The sequence below is a fragment of the Pezoporus wallicus genome, unplaced genomic scaffold (genome assembly GCF_028554395.1).
Source record: "Pezoporus wallicus isolate ANWC-B61680 ecotype Strahan unplaced genomic scaffold, APGP_CSIRO_Pwel_v1 contig_7293, whole genome shotgun sequence".
NCBI classification, from domain to species: domain Eukaryota; kingdom Metazoa; phylum Chordata; class Aves; order Psittaciformes; family Psittacidae; genus Pezoporus; species Pezoporus wallicus.
The window spans coordinates 563,439-588,673 of record NW_026637242.1 but is presented as its reverse complement, the minus strand read 5'-3'; the positions used below and the strand labels follow the sequence as shown (position 1 = coordinate 588,673).

Genomic DNA, 25,235 nt, shown 5'->3' with positions numbered 1-25,235 from the left:
TCGGAGGCAGAGGAGGTGGGCCGCGCCGGGTGCCCGTCCGGGTGGGGTGGGGCGGGGCCGGCCGGGCCAGGGCCCGGCGCGTCCCGCCCCGTGGGGGCGAGTGGCGGGCGGGGGCAGCGCGGTCGCCGCCGCCGCCGCCGCCGGGGCGCAGCTGCCCGCCCGCCGCCGGGCTCCTGCCTGTTTGCGCCCGTACGAGCCCGCACACATCGGCACTCAGACGCACTCGGCCCCGCCGTGCGCTGCACATCCAGCGCAGCCGGTGCTTCCCGCCCGCCCGCCCCGCCGGGAAGCGCGCTTCGCGGTCGCCTGTAGTTTCTCGGCGGGCGCCCAGGTGGCTGTGCCCTGCGGCGCTCCCCGCCCGGCTCGGCTCGGCTCTCCACAGCCGCCCCTGTCCCGCCTGCCCGTGTCTCGCGGGCTCGGAGCTGATGGGGGCGGGCGGGAGGATGCGCCTGAGCCGCGTCTGCTGCTTTTTTTATCAGCTGTGCGTGCTGTCCAGCGGGCTTGCTGCAGGTGAGTGCGCGCCTTTCGCGGGACGGGGCGACCTCCGTGCCCCGCTGGCGGCCAGTGGCCAGTACCTGCCTTAACAGCTGCGCCCGGCCCCTGCAGCCGATGGGCGATCAGATCATGAGCTGAGGGCGCGTTGCAATGCCCTGATCTTCATACGCAGACCTGACACCTCTGCAAGGGCTGTTCCTAGCGTGAGTGGATTGAACGTGTAAATGAAACTGTCGTCTCAGGCTGGTGGAAGCTGTTTGTGTTTAGAAACGTAATACTGATATGCTGGGATTCTACGTAAATTGTAATGTGGTTTGTGTGATATGCTGTCATTACAAGTTAGTGATTTGAATTTAGTTTGATTATAGTGATAATCATGCAGCATGCACAGCTGACACTTGTACATGCACTCGCGAACGTGTGGCCATGGGTGTGTGTGTGTTAGGCAGCACTTTTGAAATCATTGTGGCTCTTGCAAAACTTGCTGAGAGCATGGTTGACATTTTCAAAATTTTATTAAGGTTTTTCCTGCTAAATTAACAACTTATTTTAGCTGCATGAAAAAGTTGCCACTTCGTCTGAATGAGGAAAGGTTTGTGCAAATCTAATCGCATGGAGGTGGTGGCCATGGAGAATGCCTGCAGCTACTGTTACAACTTCTGCCCAGCTTGAACTACAGCTCTCTCACAGTTTAGCAGGATCATGGTGTGTCCCAGACCCTTGCCCAGGCACAGGGACTTCCAGTGGCTGGCCCATCTACCATGTGTAAGGACAGGATGACAGGAGCAAGTGGAGTCCACTATGGGCTTGATGGGATGCTTGGTGGGCTGGGAGCCAGGAGGCGAGTGACATGGGAGATACAGGGTAGATTTCTGGCAGGCTCTGGGTGCTGCTGGGCGCACCACTCATTAACGCATCTTCTTGCCTTCCCACAGGTCTCCATGCTTCAGAAGAAACTGAGGAGTGGGAGATTGTCTTCCCCGCGCTGTGGAGCAGGGGCCAGCAGGAGCCGGCGGGTGGCAGCGGTGGTGGTGGGGGCTGCAGCGCCAACCCCTGTGGGAACCGCAGCAGCACCCTCAGCATCCCTGTCACGCCTAGCCCGGTGGCCGGCAGCTCCCGGGAGGTGCGTTCACTCTCCTCCTCGGTGGACGGGCAGGCACAGGCTGTGGGGGAGGCAGCAGAGGAAGAGGACACTGAAGATGAGTATGAGTCTCAGGAGTTTTACCACTGGTCCCCTGTGCCCCAGGGGTCTGGTGCTGCCTCTCAGTTGCCACCACCGCCATCCCCGCCACCATCCACTCCAGCAGAGGACGGAGATGAGGTGCTGCTGAGGATCCCGGCTTTTGCTCGGGAGCTCTACCTGCTGCTCAAGAGGGACAGCCGCTTCCTGGCCTCTGGCTTTGCTGTGGAGGAGCGGCTTGGCAGTGAGGGCAAAAGCCCATCCGGTGCTGCACAGTTGCCACCTGAGAGAGCTTGTTACTACAGTGGTGCTGTCCTCCGCTACCCAGGCTCCTTTGCTTCCTTCAGTACCTGTGGTGGATTGGTAAGATAACCTTGCATACGGGGTAGCACCAAGGTCTATCTGAGTGTCCACTTCATCTGCTGCTTTTCACTCCCTTGCCTCTCCTGAGGTCTTCCTTCTTTCATATCCTCTTGGGTCCTACCTCGGTATTTACCCTTATTTTAACCATTTTGTCATTCATACTTTTATTACCTCACTTGCAGTTTTTCTCAGATCCTACTTCTGCCTTGGTCCAGTGAACTTTATGTGCTTTGTCCCATTTCTAGGCGTGTTTTTGTCTCTCAGTCCCACACCTTCCTTTTTTGGATCTCCTTTTTATTCCTATGCCATTCTTTCTTCAACTTTTCTAATCTCTGTCTCTGATTTTATCTTGGTCTTCAGTCTGTGAATGTGGTTGGTTACCTCCATGCTCCCTCTCCTTCCTTTTCCCTGGATCATCATCTCTCTTTCAGTCCATCTGTAATCTGTGGTTTTCTTCATTCCCACCCTGTATTTTAAAGTTATCTTTCTCATCTGTGTTATCTTCCTTATCTTTTACATCTCAGGTTTCACACTGTTTGTTCCTTCTTCAACTAATATTTTAGGATTGCTTTCTCATCTTTACTCCACTTCTTTCATTCCTCTGATCCTTTTGGCCTTTTTCTTCCATCTCACAACTTCCCACATGTAGTAGGAGTAGTTACTTGGATTTGGGACTCCATACCCTTCTTTCAGTTCCTCCATAGAAGTACACAGTGAGTATGTTCCCAGCAGAAATGTTAAAACAGACCTTTTGACTGGTTGTTACTTTCATGGCATACCTCCCCTACTTAAAACATATTTCGCCTGTTATAATTTCTGTTAGGTCAGTGATGATTTTTACAAGATAAAGACCTGAACTGGGGACACTGACAACAGCGATGGTGATAGAGTGAGCTGCAATGCCAGGGCATTGGAAGTGGATAGAAAGAGTAGAAAGCAGCTGGGATGATGTAGAAAGCTGGCAAGATTTAAAATAAAACCAATTATTACTACTATTATTCTCACTTTGGGCCTTTATATAGCATCATAAATGTGCATGCCTGCAGCACTTAACAGAATATAGAATATAAAGGGTATGGTAGTGGCACTAGGGATAGTTACCATCGTCATGACCCTTGGGTTTTTTGGGTGGCTAGATGAGTGTAAATCAGCACAATCACATGATGGATATTTCCTTGTATTTCTTTCCGAATTTGAACATCTAACTTGTTCCATTGTTGATTCATGAAGATGTGCATGCCTGGATTTATTTGCGTGGTCATGAAGTGAAACCAGGTAGAGTGTGGAAATTTTGACCGGCTGTTCATTTGCCTGTTTGGACTTACTCAAGAGTCAAAACCCAAACTGAAAGTGGTGGAGAGGGAACACATGTGGATTGACACCAAATAAAATATTTGCCTGCACTCCTGCAAAGCGAAACCGCCAAGTTTCACACAACTCCAAGTGGTTGGCATCTAATAATTGACATTTTGTCAGATTTTCCAAAGCATGGTGGCAGAATTAATTGTGGAGAAAAGTCAGCTGAAGGTGGTTTGAAGGCAATCAAGTGAAGGATTTTTATGTTCAAAAAAGCTTTTGACTCCTGCACTTGTTCTTGTTAGAATTTTACTTCTTTCTACATTTTGTATGGGTAAAATTAGGTTAGAGGATATCTTTGCAAAGGAATTGGAAGAGATCATTATCAGAAATGTCTGCTCAAAAATTATACACGTCATTGCATATCGGTAATTCCTTTAACTTGATTTTAAATTAAAATTCACTGTTTAAACAGGCCCCAGTTTCCTAGTACCCCCATTTGTAATCTATGCTTCAGTCAGACTTTTGCTGAGGGCACCAGCTTCCTCAGAGCCTGCTAGCTGTCTAAGCATGCATGGGCCCAGATCATGTGCCCCATTCAGAAAAGGGGAACATGATCTATAGTTGAAATATAAACTATTTTATCTATCTCAAATAAAACTGGGAACTGTTTTTGATGTTGACTGGTGGTGTCATGATTCTCAACTGCATAGTCTTGTTTGCAGTGAAATAGTTAAGTAGCTGTTTTTCCTGAGAGCCTTACTGCGTAAGTCACATAGTAAAAAAAAATTGCACAGTGCTATTATGTCAGAGTTGTCATAACAAATCTTAAGTTGTTTGTCATTCTTTATTCAGTCATTGCTTGGGCTCCATTACATATGTAAGTTTCTCTATTTCCAAGTCTTGAAAAAACATCATACATACGTTGCATATTCCACCCTGTTTTTCCTCTAGGCCTTGTTCTGTAAAAACAGCCAAGCAACATTTCAAAAAAACCCTACATTTTTTCTTTTAAGATGTAAAAATACATTGAAACTTGAACTTACAAGTATTTAATTGTAGTTACATCAATTACAATGTATTTTTTAATGTTAAAGAAATTTTGGACAAAAATACGGTATGAATGTCTTTGGTATACTGTCATTTCAAAGCCTTGCTGATTTGGGTTAGGATTACTAGGTTGCAAACACTTCGTAAAGCTAAACAAATGAGTTGTAAGTCCCTTACTGTGCAGTTTAGGTTCCACTCAGCAATTTTTCTTTTGAGTGTGAAACAGCATCTCAGTTAAAAACAAAGCTTCCACCGTTCCACTCCTTAAATAGTAATCTTTTAGTGAATCTCTTTATTCACCAAGGAAAGTAACTGTAGTCTGATAGGCAATAGTGATTTTGCCACAGAGGAGGAAGTGTAAAGGCCAGTAGAAAAGGTTTGGCTGTCATGTGCAGGGAAGGGCATACATGGCAGTACAGATATGTTGCTGATACCACAGGGCTAGTTTTGTGAAAAGATCTTTAATCTTTCATAAAATGAAAAAATGGCCTAACATGAAATTGTTTTGCCATCCACGTTAGGATGCTGGTGTCCCGACTTCTCAAGGCCAGTGATGTTCAGGAAATTGCAAAAATGTCTGTGTAGAACTGCTCCTTCTATAGGCAGAAAGACAGAAGAATATTATTACAGATGTTAGGCACTTTATCCCCTTAAAATGGGATTTAGATGCTTTTTGAATAGTTCACTGGTTGTAGCTGGCTCAACCAGCACAATATTAAAGCTTCCCCATATTTCTTATTTCACAGTTCTTGAGAGCTTCAGTAGGGTGTTTTTTCTTGAGCTGTTCATTAAAAGCCAGTATGGAGGGGTGATAATAATGGGGTTCATAACATACCATGAAGATACAGTATTAATCAAGTGTAAAATGAGAGCTGTAGTCCCAGATAAGTACTAACCAAATTCTGACTGTCAGGATTGGCTTTGTTTGGCAACCTATCTTGACAAATGAAGGAAACGTAACTCAATGGGTATTTTCTACCCAAACTAAAGATTGGGGATATGCATGGCCTGTCTAGAAGCTCCTTCACCATGACCTTGGCATAATCTCAAAGCTCACATCATCAGTGATGATGGCCCTATCCAAATCCCTGGTAAAACACTTGTGGACTCTTACATCCTTTTGCAGCTCACTGGGATTCTGCGCTGCTTTTGCGGGAAGATTAATGAGAGGTTTCCAAGTATTCTCTGTCTGTATGCTTACTGCCTGCTGCTTGTTCATAATTATCAAAATGCCAGGATGTAAGCAGTCGTGCTGATGCCAGTGAGACTGTTATTCTGAAAATGAAGAATTGCAGAGCAGGAGCATTAGTTATGAAATACTTGCTGCTTGCTTATCTTTTGCCATAATATTTGAAGTAAGGAAAAAAAAAAGTTAAATGTTGTTGAACAGTTTTCTTTGTAACTGGTAATATATTTAACTTACAACTGGTAGTTCTTTCAGAGCATGCTCTAGGAGAAACTTACTGTGGACTTAGAATGAAGAAATCTGGTTCTTTATCAATGATCTGGTCTGCTACTAGCATGGAAGTTGAAGTAGTCTCACTGTGTTTCCCCAAAGAGAGCTCTAACAAAGGCAAATGTGTGCTTTATACCCTATTCCTTTAATTTCAGAAAAAGAGGCCTTCAGTGTTGCTTTTTCTCAGCACTGAATTGCTTAGGTAGTGATCTATGGCTGTGTGGTGACAGGCAAGGCTTTTCCCAGTGTTTCTTTTTAACTAAATTGGTCAGCAATACATAAAGAATGACTAGGTAGAGAAAGGATTTGAATGTCTTCTTATACCTAAACCAATGGGTTATGTTTAAACTGTTAGGAAGTTCAAACAAGAGCAAATGTATACACAGAGGATGGACAGGAGAATGCAGCTTCATACAGCTATGCTGTTTCTTGAAGCACTTAGTAGGCTGTCTAACAGAACATGTGTGGAGATCTAGGTAAACAAACAACATTGACAGCTGGGGTAATTTACTGGAGAGAAGCTTTGAAATGCATCTGACTGGTTCTGTATTTTCACTGGATCTTAAGAATGTGAAATGGTCAATAGCATACTTATAGTTCTGTAAGTCCTTAGAGTCAGTGTCAATAGTTTTTGCAATTAAAATTAATGTGCATTTTCCCAGTGATTTGGGTCCTAACTCTTCTCCAACCCAATATAGGGAAGAGCTCTCTCTAGAGAAATATATGGTGATTTTGGTAGGCCTCATTAAGAAGCAGGTATTTAAAAATCTGATCAATACTTTATAGACAAGCAGTCACAGATTTACTCCAGCTGTTATACATATATCTAAAGAGCACCATCCAAATTCCTGTAGCCAGCATCAACAGAAGAATGGATGTCAGTGATTTCTGTCATGCAGAGATGCGCCAAGTATCATGGGGCATTTTAAGAAATAGTTCTGATGGTAACCTCCTACTTTTTGTACAACCATCAGGAGGTTTTAGGAAAAAAACTGTGTGTCTTCTTTGGCTAATGGAATGCTCCTATGATACTTCAGTAAGATTTGAAAAAAGCCCTTGAAGCAACTTTACAGGAAATGTATGATTTTTATTTTTTATTTCTGACACAAACTGTGTTTTGAAGATTAGTGCAATTGGCTGATAGTAAGGAAATTACAGATGATGGATTCAAAGTATTGTAGATTTTGTTTTTTTAGGGTATTGTAAATTCACGGGACCCTCAAATTTGGACACATAACAGGGCTCTTACAAAACTGGAGTTTCTTATTTTGTACCTATATATCAAGGACAGTCTGACTTACATGTTGTCTCAGAACAAGCAGAATGAAATTGTAAAAGAGCAATAGTAATGAAATAAAAAAAAGCCCCAACTTTCTGTAGTCCTGAAATTCTGCACACAGTCACTTTTGAGGATAGGACTGACATCTTTCCTCCTAGAAAAGGATTTTAACCACAGTTTTTCAAGATTTTTATGTGGGAAAACTCCCAAGGTATGTAGTTACACTACCTAATGATTCTTGCAATGAGAGTAGTGTCTGACATGGAGAACGTACATGAATTTTTTGGCAGCTTGGACAGTGTTGGAGAGCTGTATTGAATTAAGTTTTGGTTTACATTTTGGTTGTAGAGTTTCTTTTGGTGGCACTGCAGTATTTAACCTGCTGCAACTCCTTTTCTGGCATAGGGTTGCAGTGACTGGGAATGCATTGGGTGCAAATAATGAACCTGATATTTGCTTTGCAATGCACATACAATGTAAAACATCCCAGCTTTTGTGGGGTTCTTCGAGCAAGTGGTCAGGAGCAGCTCATGGGCTTCACAAATTGCTCTGGGAAGCTGTGCTATTACAGGTTGTGAGCTCCTGGTGTAAGGCTGTGAGACTTAATAGGGTTCTTGCTTCTGTTGAGCTGGAGTACAACTACCACGTGACACATCCTGGACCATAGAGTACCAACATGCAAACCTGAAATGGGTTAAATACCAAGCCAATTGTCAACTAGATATAATGTCTCTGCCTCCCTACTTCTGAGATGCTGCAGTTACACATTGGTATTGAGTAACTTCCAAACCAGATGCTTTTCCAAAAAGAAATTGGAGACAATTACAGCTTCTTTTGTGCTGAGGGTAAGCATTAGAATACAGAACTTGCTAACAATTTTTCATAAAGGGGGGGGAAGGGAAAGATTGCAAGCAGTATTTATGGTCCATTTGATACATACAGGTTAAAGTTTGAAATTACAGAAGGAGGATTATGAAATTACATAGGATGATACTTAAAGACGTAAAGCACCCTCCTTCTATACACCCAACTTCCTGGAATTCTTAAATGAAAGAGAGGAAAAATTCAAGCAGTAAAATATATGTTTCGATCCTGTCTCTTTAAAAAATAGGGCTAACACAAGACAGAAGGATTTGGGAAATCACAGGTACTTTTTTCGGAGGCTTTTTGAGTTACCTGTTTAGAATGCTAAACTCTATTTCTTAGTGCAGAGTCTGCCTACTGTTGCATTGTGAATTTGTTAAATGAATGAAACTTTGTGAGAGGAGTAGGATGAAGTCTGTGAATGAGTGTACTCTGCGAGTATCCCTTACTGAGAGCTCTCAGGTTCACTAAGATTTGCTTTGTTGACCTTATGTCTTACTTGTGTTTTAGCCATCTTTAAACGGGCAGTATAAAATAGCTGGGGTAGGTAGGACATGGGTGGAAATGTTATTCCTTCTGGATTTACGTGCCAGTGGAAAGTGGGAAAGAGGAGGGCAACCAGGCTTCTAGGGAGTCTAGTCTGCAACAGAACAAAACAAGTTGTTTACTTCTATGTGCTTAGGCACTACACATCTGCCTCCAACATAGTCTTACCTGCTTTTTTGTTAATCTCTCTGTAGTACTAAAATCTCATCATTAACATCAAGAAAGTGACTATGGCCAGCTGGAATAAACAGCATGTATGTGCAAGCAAAGCACTACTAACAAACATTGCTTTATCCTCCCTGAGCAGCAAGTTAATTACAAACAGACTACTGAATATGGCGGTTTGTTTTTTGTGTTTTTTTTTGTGTGTGTGTTTTTTTTTTTTGCCTTGGTTTTTGTTTTTGTTTTTTTCATAAAGAAAAGGAATATGGCGATGGTGTTCTTTTAAATGTTTGATTAGTGTCACCAAGAATCATAAACCAAGGAAGATAAAGGACTGAAACCTCTGTATTTATATTTTCCTTCTTGAGCCCTGATGCTGCAGTGTGTTGCTATTCATCTTTGCCTTTCTGGATGAAACAACATTGGTTGGATTTTTGTTTTGTGTATCTGAGAACTCTTGCTAATTAATAAGAAGGAAAAGTGTTTTAAACATAGGAACAATAGCGTTAACGTAAAGCTGAAATGTTTAGAAAATCAATTTAGATTTAGCCCGAGACTACTTCTGAGCTATAATGATCTCTGCTTCCTTTAATATTAAACACTGTGGCATGGTATGTGAGATGTTGGGCCAACATGCCTCAGACCATGTGGTAATGATTCCTTTCTTCTTCTAAGAGCTATCCTGTAATCATGTAATCACTCCATCCTGAGACAGGTTTGATTTGTGTTTCCAGTCTTGCTTATAATAGCCTGCTGTTCTCCTAAAGTGCTTAGTTTCAGTACAAATACTTCCTTTGCAATGTATTTCCAAGCCATAATTAGAGTTGAGAAATATGCTGTCGCAGAGTAGCTTTATTTTAGAAAACTGAGACTCTTGTGAATCACTTTAGATTGCTACCCCTTGTAATTATTAAGTATAAAATTATTAAGTATAAAATTGCAAAAAGTTATTTTGCAAGATACAGAAATGAAATAGTAAATCTCACTTTTTCACCCAGAAAAAACAGGTAAGTTCATTGAGTACAGTTTTTGCATTAATTAAATTAGTGAAGTTTTGACCCCTGATTTGAATGTAACTGTTTTAAAAAGAAAGGACAGAGCACAGGGACTCTCCCAGCTCTATTTGTTGTGGCTAGTGAAATAGTGAAATTAGCATTTTTCCAAGTCTTGTATCCCTCACCATTCTTATATCATTATATGTGCTGATAGTTTCTTCTATAGCAGATGAACCAGAATTTTTAAAAGAAACATACTCCGTGTGTTGCAACCCTTGTGATTTTATTTAAAAGCACTGTTATTTGTCTTTATTTTTCAAACTATTTATTGAACGTTAAAGAATGGGGGTTCATTTTGGTAGTTAATGCAGATTGTGATAGGGAAAAAAATAAGATCCATGATTTCCAAGATGTAATACCATAAGAGCAGGGAATCTGGGAAATAGGGAAAAACAAGGCATCAGGTGTGAGAGTCATTGGGGGGTTGATGGTAGGTGAGGATATTCAAGGAGGAGTCTCTGAAAATAGATGGTCTCATAGAGTTAGCATGCAAATGATGCACACCTCTCTTTGCTACGTGATAAAGAGATCTACCAGGATGTAAAGAGATGAGTCAAAGCCATTTGGATTTTTAGCAGAATGAGATGTTTGGAGAAATTCTGTAGAGCATTTGCCTTTCCTTCATTTACTCAGTCTCTTTGCTATTGACTTTAGGGACATGACATGAGGGTTGATTGGTTGCTCCTTGTTAAGCAGAAGCAGCGATGTAATGGAAATAGTGTGAAATATGCTGAACATATGCATGTGCATGTTATATTGCATATCCACATGGTAGTTGGTCAAACTTTTATAAAACCATAGACCAAAATATCTATATTAGATTCAAAATCAGTTGTACATCTGTTTTACATTAGCAGTTCAGTTAACCCTTCATTGTTAACCTGTCATTGCCTGAACAATATGGTCTTCTTGTTTATTTCTATTGCTTTTAATAATGGCATAAATAAGTAAAGGAAATGAATGAATAAAATTTCTAGTGTTAGTTGTGGAGCAATATATTTAGAATGATAAATTGGTATCATAACAGTTGCTAATAAACATGCATCTGCACATAAGTGAATAGAAGTAAAAATCTTTGGAAACCTGTGCTGTGTGTGTTTTTCTTGGGTCTGCTGGTACTTCAGTCAGAATTACTTTGTGAAGGAGTTTTGCATCCAAAAATGTAGAAATTTGCCCAAAACTTACTTGTGCTTTAGTTCCTGTGTGATTATCCTCCAGCAATTGTATATGCTTGTTTTATGATCTTAGCTGTGCTACCTTAAGTTCTTATTAGATGTCAGAAGTTTAACTGGGTCAGATCAGGTCAAGCTTATTTAGATAGCAGTATGTTAAGGAAAAACAGATATTTCTGCACATGATTCAGTTAATGGGGAAAACTTTTTATGATTCAGTACAGAGTAAATATCCTGTTATGTCCTTCTGGGCTTAAGGGGAATGCTGGCTGTCAGAAGTGCCCAATTAATGGCTACAGCCACTGTAGTAATACTATCTTTTATACAAAATGTTAAAGTATGATTCAGATGTGCTTAAAATTCTTGGCACTCTTTTTGTCAGTGGGAGCATTGATGAGCCTGGCAACTGGATTATAACTTTGAAAACTCAGGCGTAAGTCTGCTTCAAGGCTTCTGGTGTGAAGTGTTTCATGTTCCTTCTGGATATGGGAGACAGAAAAAAAAAAGGCAAAACCAAGACAGAACAACGGATAAAAAAAGCTGAATGCCTTTTATGCTGGGATATAGGAGTGGGTGAAGGGTGATTTTTTTATTGCTGGTACGTGCAGTGAACGTGTAGCCAGGTTTGTAACCATATTCTTGGGACTTAATTGTGGTCTTGCTTAATTTGCTTTCTAAAAATACTCTCGTAAGAGTAAAACTGTCTGGATCCATGTTTCTGTTGTAAACTTTGGATTAAACTCTTCTAATTTAGGCAATTTTTAAATTCGTCTGAATTTACAAGCTTGGTGCAAGTTACGGAATGGAAGTGGCTTAGGTGATTTTATGCCTGGATAGCAGATCCCTGATCTCTTTTGTCTCTCTGGAACATAAATGGTCATTAAGTAACATATGAAGACGATGAGCAAGTTGGTGCTGTTCAGCCTGGAGAAGAAAAGGCTGAATGGAGACCTCATAGCAGCCTTCCAGTATCTGAAGGAGGCTAGAGAATGCCGGAGACTCTTTATCAGGGACTCTAGCAATAGGACAGAGGGTAATGGGCTTAAACTAAAATAGGGGAAGTTCAGGTTATATGTAAGGAGGAAGTTTTTTACTGTGAGTGTAGTGAGATACTGGAACAGGTTGCCTAAAGAGCTGGTAAATTGCAGTGTTTAAAGCCAGGTTAGACAGAGCCTTGGGTGACATGGTTTAGTGTGAGGTGTCCCTGCCCATGGCGGGGGGGGGTTGGAACTAGGTGATCTTAAGGTCCTTTCCAACCCAAATCATTCATATGATTCAACGATTCTATGATAAGAGGGGAGTGAGGGAGTTGAAACTAGAAGAGAGTTTATAGAATAAAATGGATGCAGTCAGTTGTACTATGTTTCCTTTTTTTTTTTTTGTTTGATCACCTGTTTCTCCTGTAGTAACCTATCTAAGGAAGCACAATAAAAAAGATTTATGTCCCTTTAGTTTGTTATTGTTGTTGTTTTCTTCTAATACTAAATCATTTGCATTGGAAATGGCAGAAAATAATTCCTTCCTTTCTTATTTCATTTTGCTTGTTTCATGTGGACAAATTTGCTTAAAAGTGACAAGTCGGACTGATGCTACTTGGCTCAAGATAGTGCTACCAATACACCATTCTGCTCACCATTTGTATTCTTACACACATAAAATCAAACTCTCTACTTTTATTTCTATTTATTTATTTCTCTTGAAGCCACCATTTCTGGATTGATGTAATTCTACATAGAGATATAAAAAACTTAATTATAAATTTATTTTATAAGTGGACTAATTCAATTTTTTGAATTATAGTTCTGTGTCCATAAATATAATTTATTTTCCTTTCCTGAATTATGTTTTCCACAGTTAGTAGTTCTGGCAAGGTGCAGATTTTTACAAAACTGAATTTCATGGAGTGTTGCCTTGAATTAAATGGTCTTTAAATGCAGTTCAGCCTCTCTCTCTGAAGAAAACCAAAATAATGGAGTTGTGGATAGGTATTTCTATGTGGATCAGCAGAGATTAGATTTTTCTATGGACAATCATGGGCGGGTTTTGGAGCTGTGCCGCATCTCTCTGTGGCTACTATGAGAGCACGAGTCTGAGCAATGGTAGCTCATTCGTATGCACTTATCTGAGTGTTTTACGTGGATGAATCAATTTAAACTTGGATCGTTTGTATTGGTCTTTTTGGTATAGCCTAGGTGTTTTGTCTAATGTAGGTTACATAGATAGTGTCTGATTATTTCCATTTAAATTTCCTGCATGGTGCTCAGTGTAGAAGGCCTTGTGCTCATCCTTTGTGTACTATTGCATTTTTGATGCATAAAGTAGAATTTCAGATTCTGATGGGATTAAATCCAGGCTTGCAGTGAAGAAGTGAGGTTAATACAGTTTCATTAGCTAAAGGTACAGCAGATTCATTCATATTCCAAGAGTGGTTTTTAGTCTTACCACAAGAAGTGTTGAGGTTACTCATCTTACATCAAAATGATCTAAAGAAACACATGTTTACAAGCCCTGAATCTTTAATTGCAAGGATTTTTTCCTTAGGTGATCTGTTTCCATAGATGTTTCTCTTTCTAGGACTAGGCATTTTTAGCAAAGGGGCTTTCTTATGCAGTATTAATAATTACAGGAACTTTGTTGAATACTAAGTGATCTAGAATGTCACTAAAACAGTTCATTGTGTAGTATTTTTAGCTTAAGTTTTATGGAAGAAAGTTTTTTAAACCCTGTCTTACTTTAGAGGAGCTGTTGTATTTATTTTGGAAAGGGGATATGGTTGAGGTTGTGAATTGTTTTGGGTTTTTTAGTAGTAAATCAGTGGTGGTGTTCCATCTAATAAAGCATGTAATTGAGCAAAACCAAGTGATTGTTAACATTGTGCATCACTCAGTTATCACATGGTAGACGTAATTTACAGGTTATGTGGCTGCTTTAAAAATGGATTTTTCTGCCAGTTCAGCTTTGAATTGTTCAAATAAAGGGTTTTATCATGCTTGTTCAAGTATAATTGTATCTTGGTTTTCAGTTTGATTGTGCTTTATTTTATTGGTCTGTATTAGTCATCTGTGGTTGGTTGAAGATACTGCTTCAGCATACTTTATGAAGCAAAGTAAAATAAAGGGTTTCCAGAACGTTTCATAACAGGCAACAGACACGAAACATTTTTATTCATTAGCCAGTTGGTGCATGCACCAAAAATGGAGTTTAGGTCATGCAGCCACATACAATCTCTGTTTAATGTATGATTAACCAAGCAAAATGAAGATCTTTGTCTGTGGGACTCAAGTGTTTGCTATCTTTGAATTTTTTCCTTTGGTTTAGCAGCCTTGGTAGTTGTTTAATGTTGATTAATTCTTTTTGTAATGGTAGTTACTTCCTTTAGTTCATTTGGACTGTGTGCTTGAATCACAGTCAGCTCTGATCATTGTGGTTTTGGTGAACCAAACTGCAAGCATGGCTCTTGTGAGTTGCTGTACTGTTGCTGTGCCTTCCAGCTTCTTGAAACATAGGCCTACAGACAAATAAACCAGTTCTGTAGCCCACATAAGGACGGATCAAAATACAAAACCTGAAGGCCAAAATACTGGGAGACCACTAAACAACTTCTTTTAAAAGTAAAGGTTCTTGATTGTAGTTGACCATTTATAGAGTTGCATGTACAGAAAGTTTGTGCGTTTTCTTACTAGAATAATAAATTCCATTTTAATTAGATTTATTTCTGATTAATAGTATCTTTCATACAAGTGAAGAGGAATAAGCTAGGTGGCCAGTTCATCACTTTGGCACAGATGTTACTTTCTAGTTTACTTCTCGGTACTAGCCGGAGCTCCATTTATTAATTATTATTTTTTAAATAAATCAATTTTGTAACATCAGTATATAGGCAGTATATTTTTCTGTACACCAAAAAATCAGAACCTTAGTTATACAACATAACTTTATTATCACAGCACCACCACTGACCTGAACTGATATAAAATCAGATCTGAATCTCCTTAGGGTTTAGACAGAGAGGGTAGAATACCATATCTTGCTTTATTGAGCTTATATAGACCAAAGCAGATTGAGAGTTCATCAATTGTCTTCCCTTTTCACATTCTAAAATTGAGAAAGTCTCTTCTGATCTTAACTATAATGTGGTTACCTTCTTAATGTAGTATGAGGGCTTTATGGTAGCTGGCTTAAACACAATGGTTTTGAAAGTGTCATAGGATGGTCTTCAGCGTCGTGATTCTAAAAAATAGTAAGTACTTGATGTTAGGTAAGGTTTCTGAGCAACAGATACCGATTTTATTAGTTCCACTTATGTAGCTGGAATAAATGGACAACCTTTAAGGCTTTTTAGCCCTTCCACAGAGCCTCTGTTTCTTCTGTAATAGAAACAAAACTACTTGAAATATAAGGATAATTCCAGAACATAACTAGTTTTACTAATCAGTTCAACCTTCTAAGAGGAAGAGTAGGAACTACTGAGTGAAGGAAGAAATGATCAGAGACCAATAATTTATTGCATGGTGGGTTGGCAAAATAGGTGATGGTTATTTTTGTGACATAGTCATGGTTGCCATAAAATCTGTGTTGTTTTAGGCACCTAAGGTTGAAAATACCGTATTTGTTTTCTTAAGGACTGCAGAGTGTGCCTTGTGAGCAATTACAGACATTCTGCACATTTAATAGCTGCACATCTGATGGAAGTCTGGCTTGCCAATAGCTGTCTCTATTCTTAGTGGTATTAGTCAATCCTTGAATAGTCATTTGGAGCAAATGCATACAGTACTATTCTATAATTTAAGTTAGTTTGAAAACTGAGTTTTTTCAGTGTGTCTTCAACCCAGTGTGTCTTAAAAATATGTTTTAAGTCATATGGCTGTCACATATATAATGTAAAATTTGACTTTCCATTTCAACAATGGCTTGCAGTACTTGGATCAGAAATGCTAATTTGATTTAAAAAATTTTATAAAATCACCTCTTCTAAGAGCTCTTAAACTTCCAGAGTGCTGCATAAGGAAAAGAAACAAAATGCCTGTGGCAAGTCTACATTTCTTAGTTTGTAGTTTCCAAGTATAAATCTTTAGTTGTTAATAATTTTGAATTTGTGATTTCTAAGATATATTTATGGAATACTTTTCTTGAGTGAACATAAAACAGTGTATGTCAAAGAAAATTGAATTTTATGTACTGCAGACTCACCAAATCATGCCTATATCTCATAGTGGCTGTTGCCTTTTCCCCATTTTCTTTAAATGATGTAGAACCTAAACACTTGGTAGATTAACAGATGTGTAGTTTTGGAGAATGTGTATTCAGAACCTGGGTAACTGCAATTTAGTAAGAAAATACATTTATTTACATAGTAATTTTAGCTGGTAACGGGAAAAAAAGGAGGCATTTAAAGCATGCTTCTGTCAGACATTTTTCATGTATGTATGTTTGCATGCAATTGCTTGTTTTGTAGATGTTGCAAATAAAAACTAGGCTTTAAATTGTGGTTTATGTCAACATTTTAAAATATAGCTACTAGTTTTGAATATCTCAGGTTATTAGTATTCAGCATATAAATACACACTCCCGAAACTGAATGCTAGTTAAGAATACATGAGCTTAAGTATCTTGGCCAAATTTATATTGCAGCTCGGCGACAAAACAAGATTAGAATGCAAAACTTTAAAAAAAAACAAAGAAAAAGTCAATAATAGAGTTGGCATAGAATTTAGAGATCAGGACAGTATCAACTCAGTAAATCACAACCAAGTACATGTCCCCTCTGTGAGAGGTGACGATATTGATGTAGGCAGCAGCATAGATCAGCTGTTATTACCAGAAAAAAAAAAATATCCAGCAGAACAGAGTTGCAGGGATCATTCATTCTAAATTGAGGAAGTACTGAATGAGCTGTGATTTTTCTTTTAGAAATTGTATACACAGAAATATTCCATTATTCTTGCAGGATTGCAGCACTATTGAGTTTTCTAATACCTTGGAAAAAGATATTTGAGTAAACTTTCTTTCTGAATGTATCTTACACTTCAGTAGGATTATGTAAATGTTCATTATGCTTTTTCTCTTTATTTACAATCATTCCTTGATTGTATTCCGTGGTCCACCTGTTGCCCACAAAGGACCAGCAGGTCCATTTTAGATCTGCTTTCCATCCATCCATCCATCCATCCATCCATCCATCCATCCATCCATCCATCCATCCATCCATCCATCCATCCATCCAGGCTGGACTTGGCAGTCATCCTTGCTGAATTTCATAAGGTTACTGCTGATAACTATTCATAAATATATATTTATACAAATATTTTATATGTGTATGTGGGGTGGCACTAACATGAAGCCACATGAACGATTGGTCTTTCTGAGACCCACATTTCCATTGTTCTGTGACTTCAGTAAAGATGATGGGGCTCTTCTTGGCTCATAGATAATGTTCTTTGTCCTGTCATGCCTCTTCAAACACACGCACACTTTTAAATTATCTGATGATTTAAATTATTTGAGGGTTACTAGTATCTATCATAAATCATTAGGTAATGGAATGATCTTCATGTGACACATTGGGTGTAAGTTATCTGCAGTTCTGCATAGTTGGTTTAGTTGACATCTATTTTTTAGAAAAACAGACTATACAACAGGAATGTTACATTTAACTTTAGAAGTTATTTATAACATTTCTGTTTGAAGTATTTGAACACAGCATTCAGAATTGCCTTATGGTAGTAGTTTTCAATGAATTAGAAGTACTTCAGTTGCCTCATACCAGAAAAGATTAGACTTGTCTCTGTGGAGATGAAGATCAGCATGCACACATCTAGTTCCTTGGACACTCTGTGTAGGGTAGTGATTGTTCCAGAAGGAGTCATCTTAAGAACTATAGGGTTTCGCTCAACACCAGTGTCTTATTTACCTCCTTTTAACATTTAATATTTTGAAATTTGAGCTATGGTGTATTAGTGATTTTGCAGTTTTTTACTTATGTTTAAATTATGGGGTGCCTTGTCAGTGCAAGACTTAGAAAGGTTTGGGATGAGTTCTGGGTTTTAAAGTATTGAGCCTTTTCCAATGTTTTGACACAACTAATTTGACTAAAGCAAACTATAATTAAACTATACTTCTGGGTAACTGCTGCCAAAAAGAGAGTGTAGAGTGGAGTCCATTTTCAGTGTGCTGTTGAAGCAATAAATCTGTGAAAAGAATAACTTACATTTAATTTCAGTAAATTTTTTCTTGAAGTTTGTTTTTTGTTAGCAAAGGAGACTCTGTGAAAGCGTACGGATGGTGCAATGAACCTGCTGACACGTTACTTAGAAAAAACAATTTTCACCACTGTATTTGGCTCATAACATGTTGCATGCCTTACAATACAGAAAAGTAAGTAGCATCAAAGGCAGCAGACAAAACTACTTAGATCTAGAAAATTTAGACAAAAAGAGATATTTTTGTAAAAACACAATGTCAGATATAATGATGACCTTAAAATAATGAATTGGAAATAACAAATGGTAGGAATTCTGTTTATCCCTAATGGTGTGATTATGTGTTTGATAGTTGTTCTGTGCTATCTCACTTCTTAAAGACTTTATTTTCCATGAGAGCTGGACACCTTTCAATGGAAGATACACCTTTGGTGTAACTTTGTATGATCTGAATTCCCACTCTCACAAATTTAGCTGGCAGAGTGAGAGACAGGTTCCAGTAAATTTTGCCTATTTTTCAGTGTGACTTTTGGTCATATTAATATGGAGAAAAGGCAATGTTTTACATGATAGCATATTCATTTTGATGATTCTGTATATTTCAGGAAAAAACTCTCTTTCACTGGAAAGCTCCTGAACAGTTCTAGTCATGAAGAAGCTAGCTTGAATGCTTTATGAGGGCAGGAGGGGAGAGCAGAAATAATGCCTGTGGAACTGACTATTTTAGTGATAGATTCAGAGCTGGGAGGCACAGGGGAATTAAACAGACCAAAGGCTGGTGTAAGTGGCTTTTAGTGTGACTTACTGCTTCTATACTACATTTACAGATTTGCTTTAGAAACTGGTGATTTAGCTGACTGTGACAGGAGGAGGAAAAGATTGTGTATTTGCTGATCACAGCATCATTATGAGCCATCAGGCATGATGTAGGTGTGAAAGATGCATCTTACTGGTGAAAGACATTTAGTGGGGATACAAACTTGTCAGTTCTCATTTGACAAAGTTGCAGTGGAATGGTAGATGAAATATAGCTGGTAGTTCTGTTTGCTGGTATTTGGAGAGAGGAAATCAGTTGTGTCTGAAAGAATAATTACAGTAGTAAAGCCTGTTTCATCAAACAACAGCTAAAGGCTGGTGTGTTTATCATCACACAGCAGAAACTAGGATACAATATGATTACCTCTTACAAAAGCACTCGAGTGAATATTAAGGAGCCTGGAAAGCTGTCCAAGGAGGAAAACAACATAGAACCAGGATCAGCTGGATCTAAAGTACTAGCCATAAATAAGGTTAGAAAATTGGAAAGATTACCAACTATTAGAAAAGTCTGAAAATAATTTCAAATAAATTTCAATTATTTGAATATATCAAATATTCATCATCAGATATATATATAATAATTGCAAATCAAAAAATAGAGCAGTTATATTGAAACTAATTAACAGTGACAGCAAGGAAATACATTTAAAAGAAATCTAGGCTGATAAGGGATCTGTGTTACAAGGGTAAGAGTAAGAAAGCCTGTATTTTATGAAGTCTTGAATGCATGGGGTGCTAGCCTTGATCTGTGGATCTAACATGTCTAAAATACAGAGGCAATATACATTGCCTGTTCTAGACTTTCTTGTTCTTTGTTAATTTTTCACTCCTATAGGGTTTAAGCAGTAAGAAGTGAGGCATTATAATGAGAATGAAATAATGCATGCTACACATCACATAAAGAGAAAATTTCATTAGATTTCGCAAGTTGCGTTTAGCTGAATCTGTTTTTAATATTCAAGTGAACCTTGTAAGCAAGCCTACAATTTCACGAGTGATGTATAATTATCTTTCTTTGATATCCTGTCTAGAGTAAAAAGATCAAATGTCTTCTTATGACTTCAAGACAGTAATAAAAAACCTGAAATCCATTGTGCCATTCTTCACTAGACGAATCAGCCCCTTGTCCTCTCGGCTGGTGCTTCTTTCAAGACAGTGTCATTTGTTTATGAAAAATATGCATGTCCTGTATTAATGCCAAGTGCTCTGATAAGCACTGGAGAAGTCCGAATGATTCACTTGGCAGCAGGTGGTCTTTTCTGCCAGAGTTTCTCTCTTTCACAGAACACACAGCTTTTTTTGTGTATTGGGATGTGTTTTCCTTTGCGAAGTTTGGGGGTGGGGAAGGAGGATTGGTTCTTTAAGCCACAGCTTAATCAGGCAAAACCTGGGCAAGAGCTTCTTGGATGGGGGAAAGGAAAAGGAGCTTGAATATGTAATTTCAGCATTTGAAAATTGGTTTATCAGTTCTACTGGATTTTTTTGGAGATCAAAGCATAAGTGTAGAGTAATTTAAAATGCATTGACTTTTCTGGAACTCGTGGCAGAAGCTGAAAAAGCGGACTCCATGAGTGATATGACAGTATTGTTGCAATAATCTATAGCCAGTTGATATTTGTATTAAGATGAACAGAGGAATTAGCATGTGAAGAGCTAGTCACTTGAAGCTGACGACCAGTATGTTAGATTGCGCAGAAAGTTGTGCAACGCACTTGAAGGAACTTGTGTCAGATTTGTGAGTTTCACTGCTAATGGCAGTGATGGAATGTTTCTGATTTTAGAACACCACTATGAGTTTAGGAAGCACATTTTGTGCTTTTGTCTAAAAAAAGATACTTAAATGAGAGAGATTAGAATTGATAAATTTAATGTATTCTGCAGTTTCGTTTTGTCTGTATTGAATGCTTGTTTACTAGTGAGTGGCATGGTGAGTGTTAGGATCTTAATAGATCCTTTTCCGTATGTTTCTTATCATAATTCATATTAATAATCCTGATGTATTTTTGAGATCTCATTTCCCGAGTTTGGAAAAAGAAAGCTAATTAGTTTTAGTTTTGTATCTTCTCAGTCTTTTTCATCATGTAGAAATTCAACCTTTTCTGCATGGCAAATAACTCTTTAATAGTGCTTTTTTTGACCTGTAATCTCGTAAACAAGCAAATGAGAAGGGGAGAAGTTATTCTGTTTATTTCCACTGCAGTTAAAGTTCATGTAAACTGTAAAGCTACTGATACCAGTTCCCTACTGGGGTTTACTGTAGACTGTAAGCATAGAAACTACATTTGCTCTGTCTTATGTTGTGTCTTGTCATCTTTTACACGCCATCAGTGAGAGGATACTGTGCAGGTTAGACCTTTGTTCTGACCCTGTCCAGTTGTGCATATATACTTAAAATAGATGTGATTGCATTCTTAATATTGTCAATCAGCAGTTTTAGAAGTGGTAGAAGTGGTCAGCAAGCCTGGCAAACCAGAGTGAGGACAACTTTACTAGATGAAAAATTGATTTGAAAAGCAGGATATCAAGATTTGAAAAGCGATACTGAAACAATGATGCAGTTTACACATTTTTGTTGAAAGATTGCCCTGTAAAAAAAACCTCTTGAGAAATGAAAATATAGCTGAGGAGGTTTCTAAACAAAAGGCACAAACGTTAGAATTTATTTTAGGTACTTGCATTCAGTAAAGCTAACATGAAATAACCAGTAACATCTTGAGGTAGATCTCAAACTTGTATTACAAAATAATTTGTTGCAGTCATAGCCTTATTAAAATATTTTTATTGTGGAGGTAGTCAATAATTGATTGTGGTCACTTCTCAAATAGACTACTTTGTTTAGATATCATCCTGCGCTGTGAAGACAGTTTAAAAATCATAACAAATATTAGAATATGGGCAATTTAAGCAGCACTTGTACCAAACACAGCAGTGATTTCTAATAATGTGTTTATAGAGGGCTACTTAGGCCTACAAAAGAAAATATTTCTGGCTTGGAAACATGACATTTGGAATCTGGAGGAAATGCCAAACATCTTCGGGTTTGGTTAGCTGTGAATTAATGGGCAAATGGAAGTTTGAGGGGTGACAACCGCAGACCTTCTGTGTGGACTTGATGCCTGTAGTTTCTTTATCATTTGGTCTTCTTTACGTCATTTGGTCTTCTTTACTTCATTTTCTTTTCAACAAATTAGATTAATTTGGATTTGTGCCCTTTCCATGGTCACCTTACACTTCACTCTCCATTGTTACCTTGAGAGATTCTTGCTCAGTTGACTAAGTTTATGTGAATAATAGTACCTGTTAAAATGCATCAGAATATGCAAACCCATCTCAGTTTTGCATGCTTCACTATTCTACTTCATTCTAGCATTCATCTAACAAAAATGAAATCCCTCTGCATGTGCAGCATCAGTTTTGATAAAAGTAATCTTCATCTTAAACATCATGAGAGCAGCATCCTATAAAGAATAACTTTCCTAAAGATTCAGGGTATTTTGTATCTTAAACCATACTGAAAGTAGAGGAGTTTGGAAGAGTTTAAAAGCCGTGGAAAAATTGTTTCTACAGGTCTTAAATTTTGGGGCCAGTACCTGAACACTTTAACTCTTTTAACGCTTTTAACTCAGTAGTCTCTGCATAATGGTCTGTTTCTCCTCCGTCTGGGCTATACGGTATGGCCTGTACATACGGCACTGTGCATATATGTGTACTTACGTAGAGTGCAGACCTACACAAAAGAAAGAAAAAAAAAGAAAAAGAAAAATCACGGGAAGTACTGGATTGAATGCTATGTAGGCAGCTGAAAACCAGTCAACAGACATAATACTGACTCTCTTCCCACCATGACTTCTAACTCTATGCAACAGAGTGGAGTGAGCAGCTAGATAGGGAAAACCTCTAGAAGTACAACGTGTATGCTGTACGAAGACCTAAATTGCAGTTAATTGAAGACAAAAGTTGCTGGTACGTATGTGCAGTTTCTTCAGCTTTCAGCAAGGAAGGTGCTTGCAGATGGAAAGCTGTCGTGTGTTTGAGTAATGCGAGCATGTGAACTTCTTACCCTGCTGCTTATGCAATTTGAAAAGTTGTTTGAGCTTTATTATAAAATTAGTAAGAGCTAGAGACTTTTTTTGTTGAGTTTAAGCTGAAGGTAGGTTCTGATGGCATTGTTAGAGTCATGATACTAAATTTAATCTGGGGCTTTTAAAATCATGGAGGCAAATCTTCTTTAAAGTGGAATACCAATATTCAAATTAAAGATTTTACCTCTTTAGTCAAGAATAAATCTTCAGTTCTGGCACATTTTGCAAATAGTAAAGAGTCTGACATTACCCAAATGCGTTTCAAAACTAGTAAGTGTTGCAGTAGTAAACAAGAACTGCCTTTTGCACTGTACATTGAAGTGAACCTTTCATTTTTATACTGCAGATGACATTAATATTTTTGTGCTGATGGCTATAATAGGCTTATTAAGCTGTACGTACATTTTCTACATCTGATGGCGGCACAGTTTTTCTATGACAGTATTATTACTAGCTTAGGGCGGTATGGTGGGAACCTGAAGAAGTAATTCCGTACAGTCATTCCTAGCACACTGTGTGCATCTGCTTCAGATGAGACACAGCGGAGAGTACACTGCAGGGAAAATTTTGTTGTGATCATGGCAACTCTATGTCCATTTATTACTAAAACCTAGTTTAAGGTGACTGTTAAATGCATGAGGAGGTAAAAGAGTAGTGAGAAAACAGGGAAGATGTAACACAGTGGGAGTTTACTTCAGATGAGAATTAGCAAATTTTAAATCTACCACTTGTTTAGAGGAACACACCGTTATTAGATAACACCTGTGTCTATGCAAACATGCAGCTGGTAGAAATAACCTGCAAGAAGGTCACAGGTATGAAACTCTGTACAGATTGCCTCTGTGGGATGGCACCTTGGACTGCCCTGTGCCAGGCACAGCTGATTCCACTGGTCTCCCGCAGACCTGCTGCACGGCACAGCTGAGCCACTCAGCCAAGATGGCAATGCCTCTGGAAGAAAGAAAAGGTAAAATGCTGTCCAGCAGTGTGAGGAGTGAGGAAATAAAATGAGAATAACATCCCTGCAGACACCAAGGCCAGAGGAAGAGTTGGTGCCCAGGCACTGGAGCATATATCCTCACTGCAGGTTCCTCAGGGGTCCTCCCTATGGAGAGCCCCAGGCCAGAACAAGGAGGACCCTGCAGGCCATGGAAAGCCTAGTCTGGAGTCAATTTATCCTGAAGGACTGCAGCCCATGGAAAGGAAGAAGTGGAAAGTGTGAGGAAGCAGCAGAAAAACTTTTATGTGCTGACTCTATCCCCCATTCCCCACCCACTCTGTGCTGCCCGGGGTGCAGGGCAAAGGTGTTGTTTTCATTTGGTTTTGTTTCTCACTATCCAAATATATTTTAATTGGTAAGAAATTAATTTTCTGCAAGTGAAGTTTTATTTGCCCATGATGGCAGTAACTGTCTGTCCCTATCTCCCTGTCCCTATCTCAATCCATGAGGTTTTCTTTTTAATCCTATTTTCTCTGCCTGCCCTATTGGGGAATGGGAATAGGAGAGCGGCAGGGTGCATGCTGGCCAAGGTCAACCCACCACAATAGTGAATTGTTTAGTAAATGAATTATTTTGCTTTGACATGTCAAGACACAGAATTAGAAACTACTGCATGAATGACTAATGAGAAATTGTAGACCACTGAGACTCATCCTTTGGAGCTGGCAAACTGTTTAAAAAAAGTAAAAAAAGCCTTAATATTCTGACATTTCTTAGAAGTCTGTGTATATAATCTGCATTTATTACTGCTTTTCAGTGAATACCTGTGATGAAAACCACATACTGGCAAAATGCTATTTCATTAGGCTATTACATGCCACTGTCTTGTGGCATGTAAGATCTCCTTTTTGACACAGTATTATCTGTGCCCCATCTCTTTTCTGCAATATTAAAAGGAGAATGACTTAATCTCAAACTCTGAAACATACATGTAGATATTCTTCTGTCATCCCCCCCTTTTTTTCTTTTGTGATGACAGCAAGGAAAATACATTTTCTTCTTTTCTTATCGGTTCCTGTTCATAGGAAAACATACACATTTTTCTTCCATTCCCTTGATGCCTCATTTGTATAAATACTGCAAGAAATAGTATTACATTAAAAATCTGCATTGTTTCAACTTTGAATGGTAACAAGCTGCCACTCTGAATTGGTATACAAGGAAAAGTATATAAGAGTTGAAAGAAACCTTTGCCAATCTCGACATTTCCTGGCTTA

General features: G+C 38.8%; 1 protein-coding gene across 1 annotated transcript in view; it reads left to right on the top strand.

Annotated features, from left to right (window-relative positions):
* Nucleotides 1-305: 305 nt before the first annotated feature.
* Nucleotides 306-25,235, top strand: part of ADAMTS19 (ADAM metallopeptidase with thrombospondin type 1 motif 19) — a 149,923-nt gene continuing 124,993 nt past the window's right edge. Inside the window, exons 1-2 of the mRNA XM_057404374.1 lie at nt 306-510; nt 1,431-2,038. Coding sequence (XP_057260357.1) covers nt 426-510; nt 1,431-2,038 — 693 coding nt within the window. The 5' untranslated portion in view covers nt 306-425. The remainder of the gene's footprint in view (nt 511-1,430; nt 2,039-25,235) is intronic.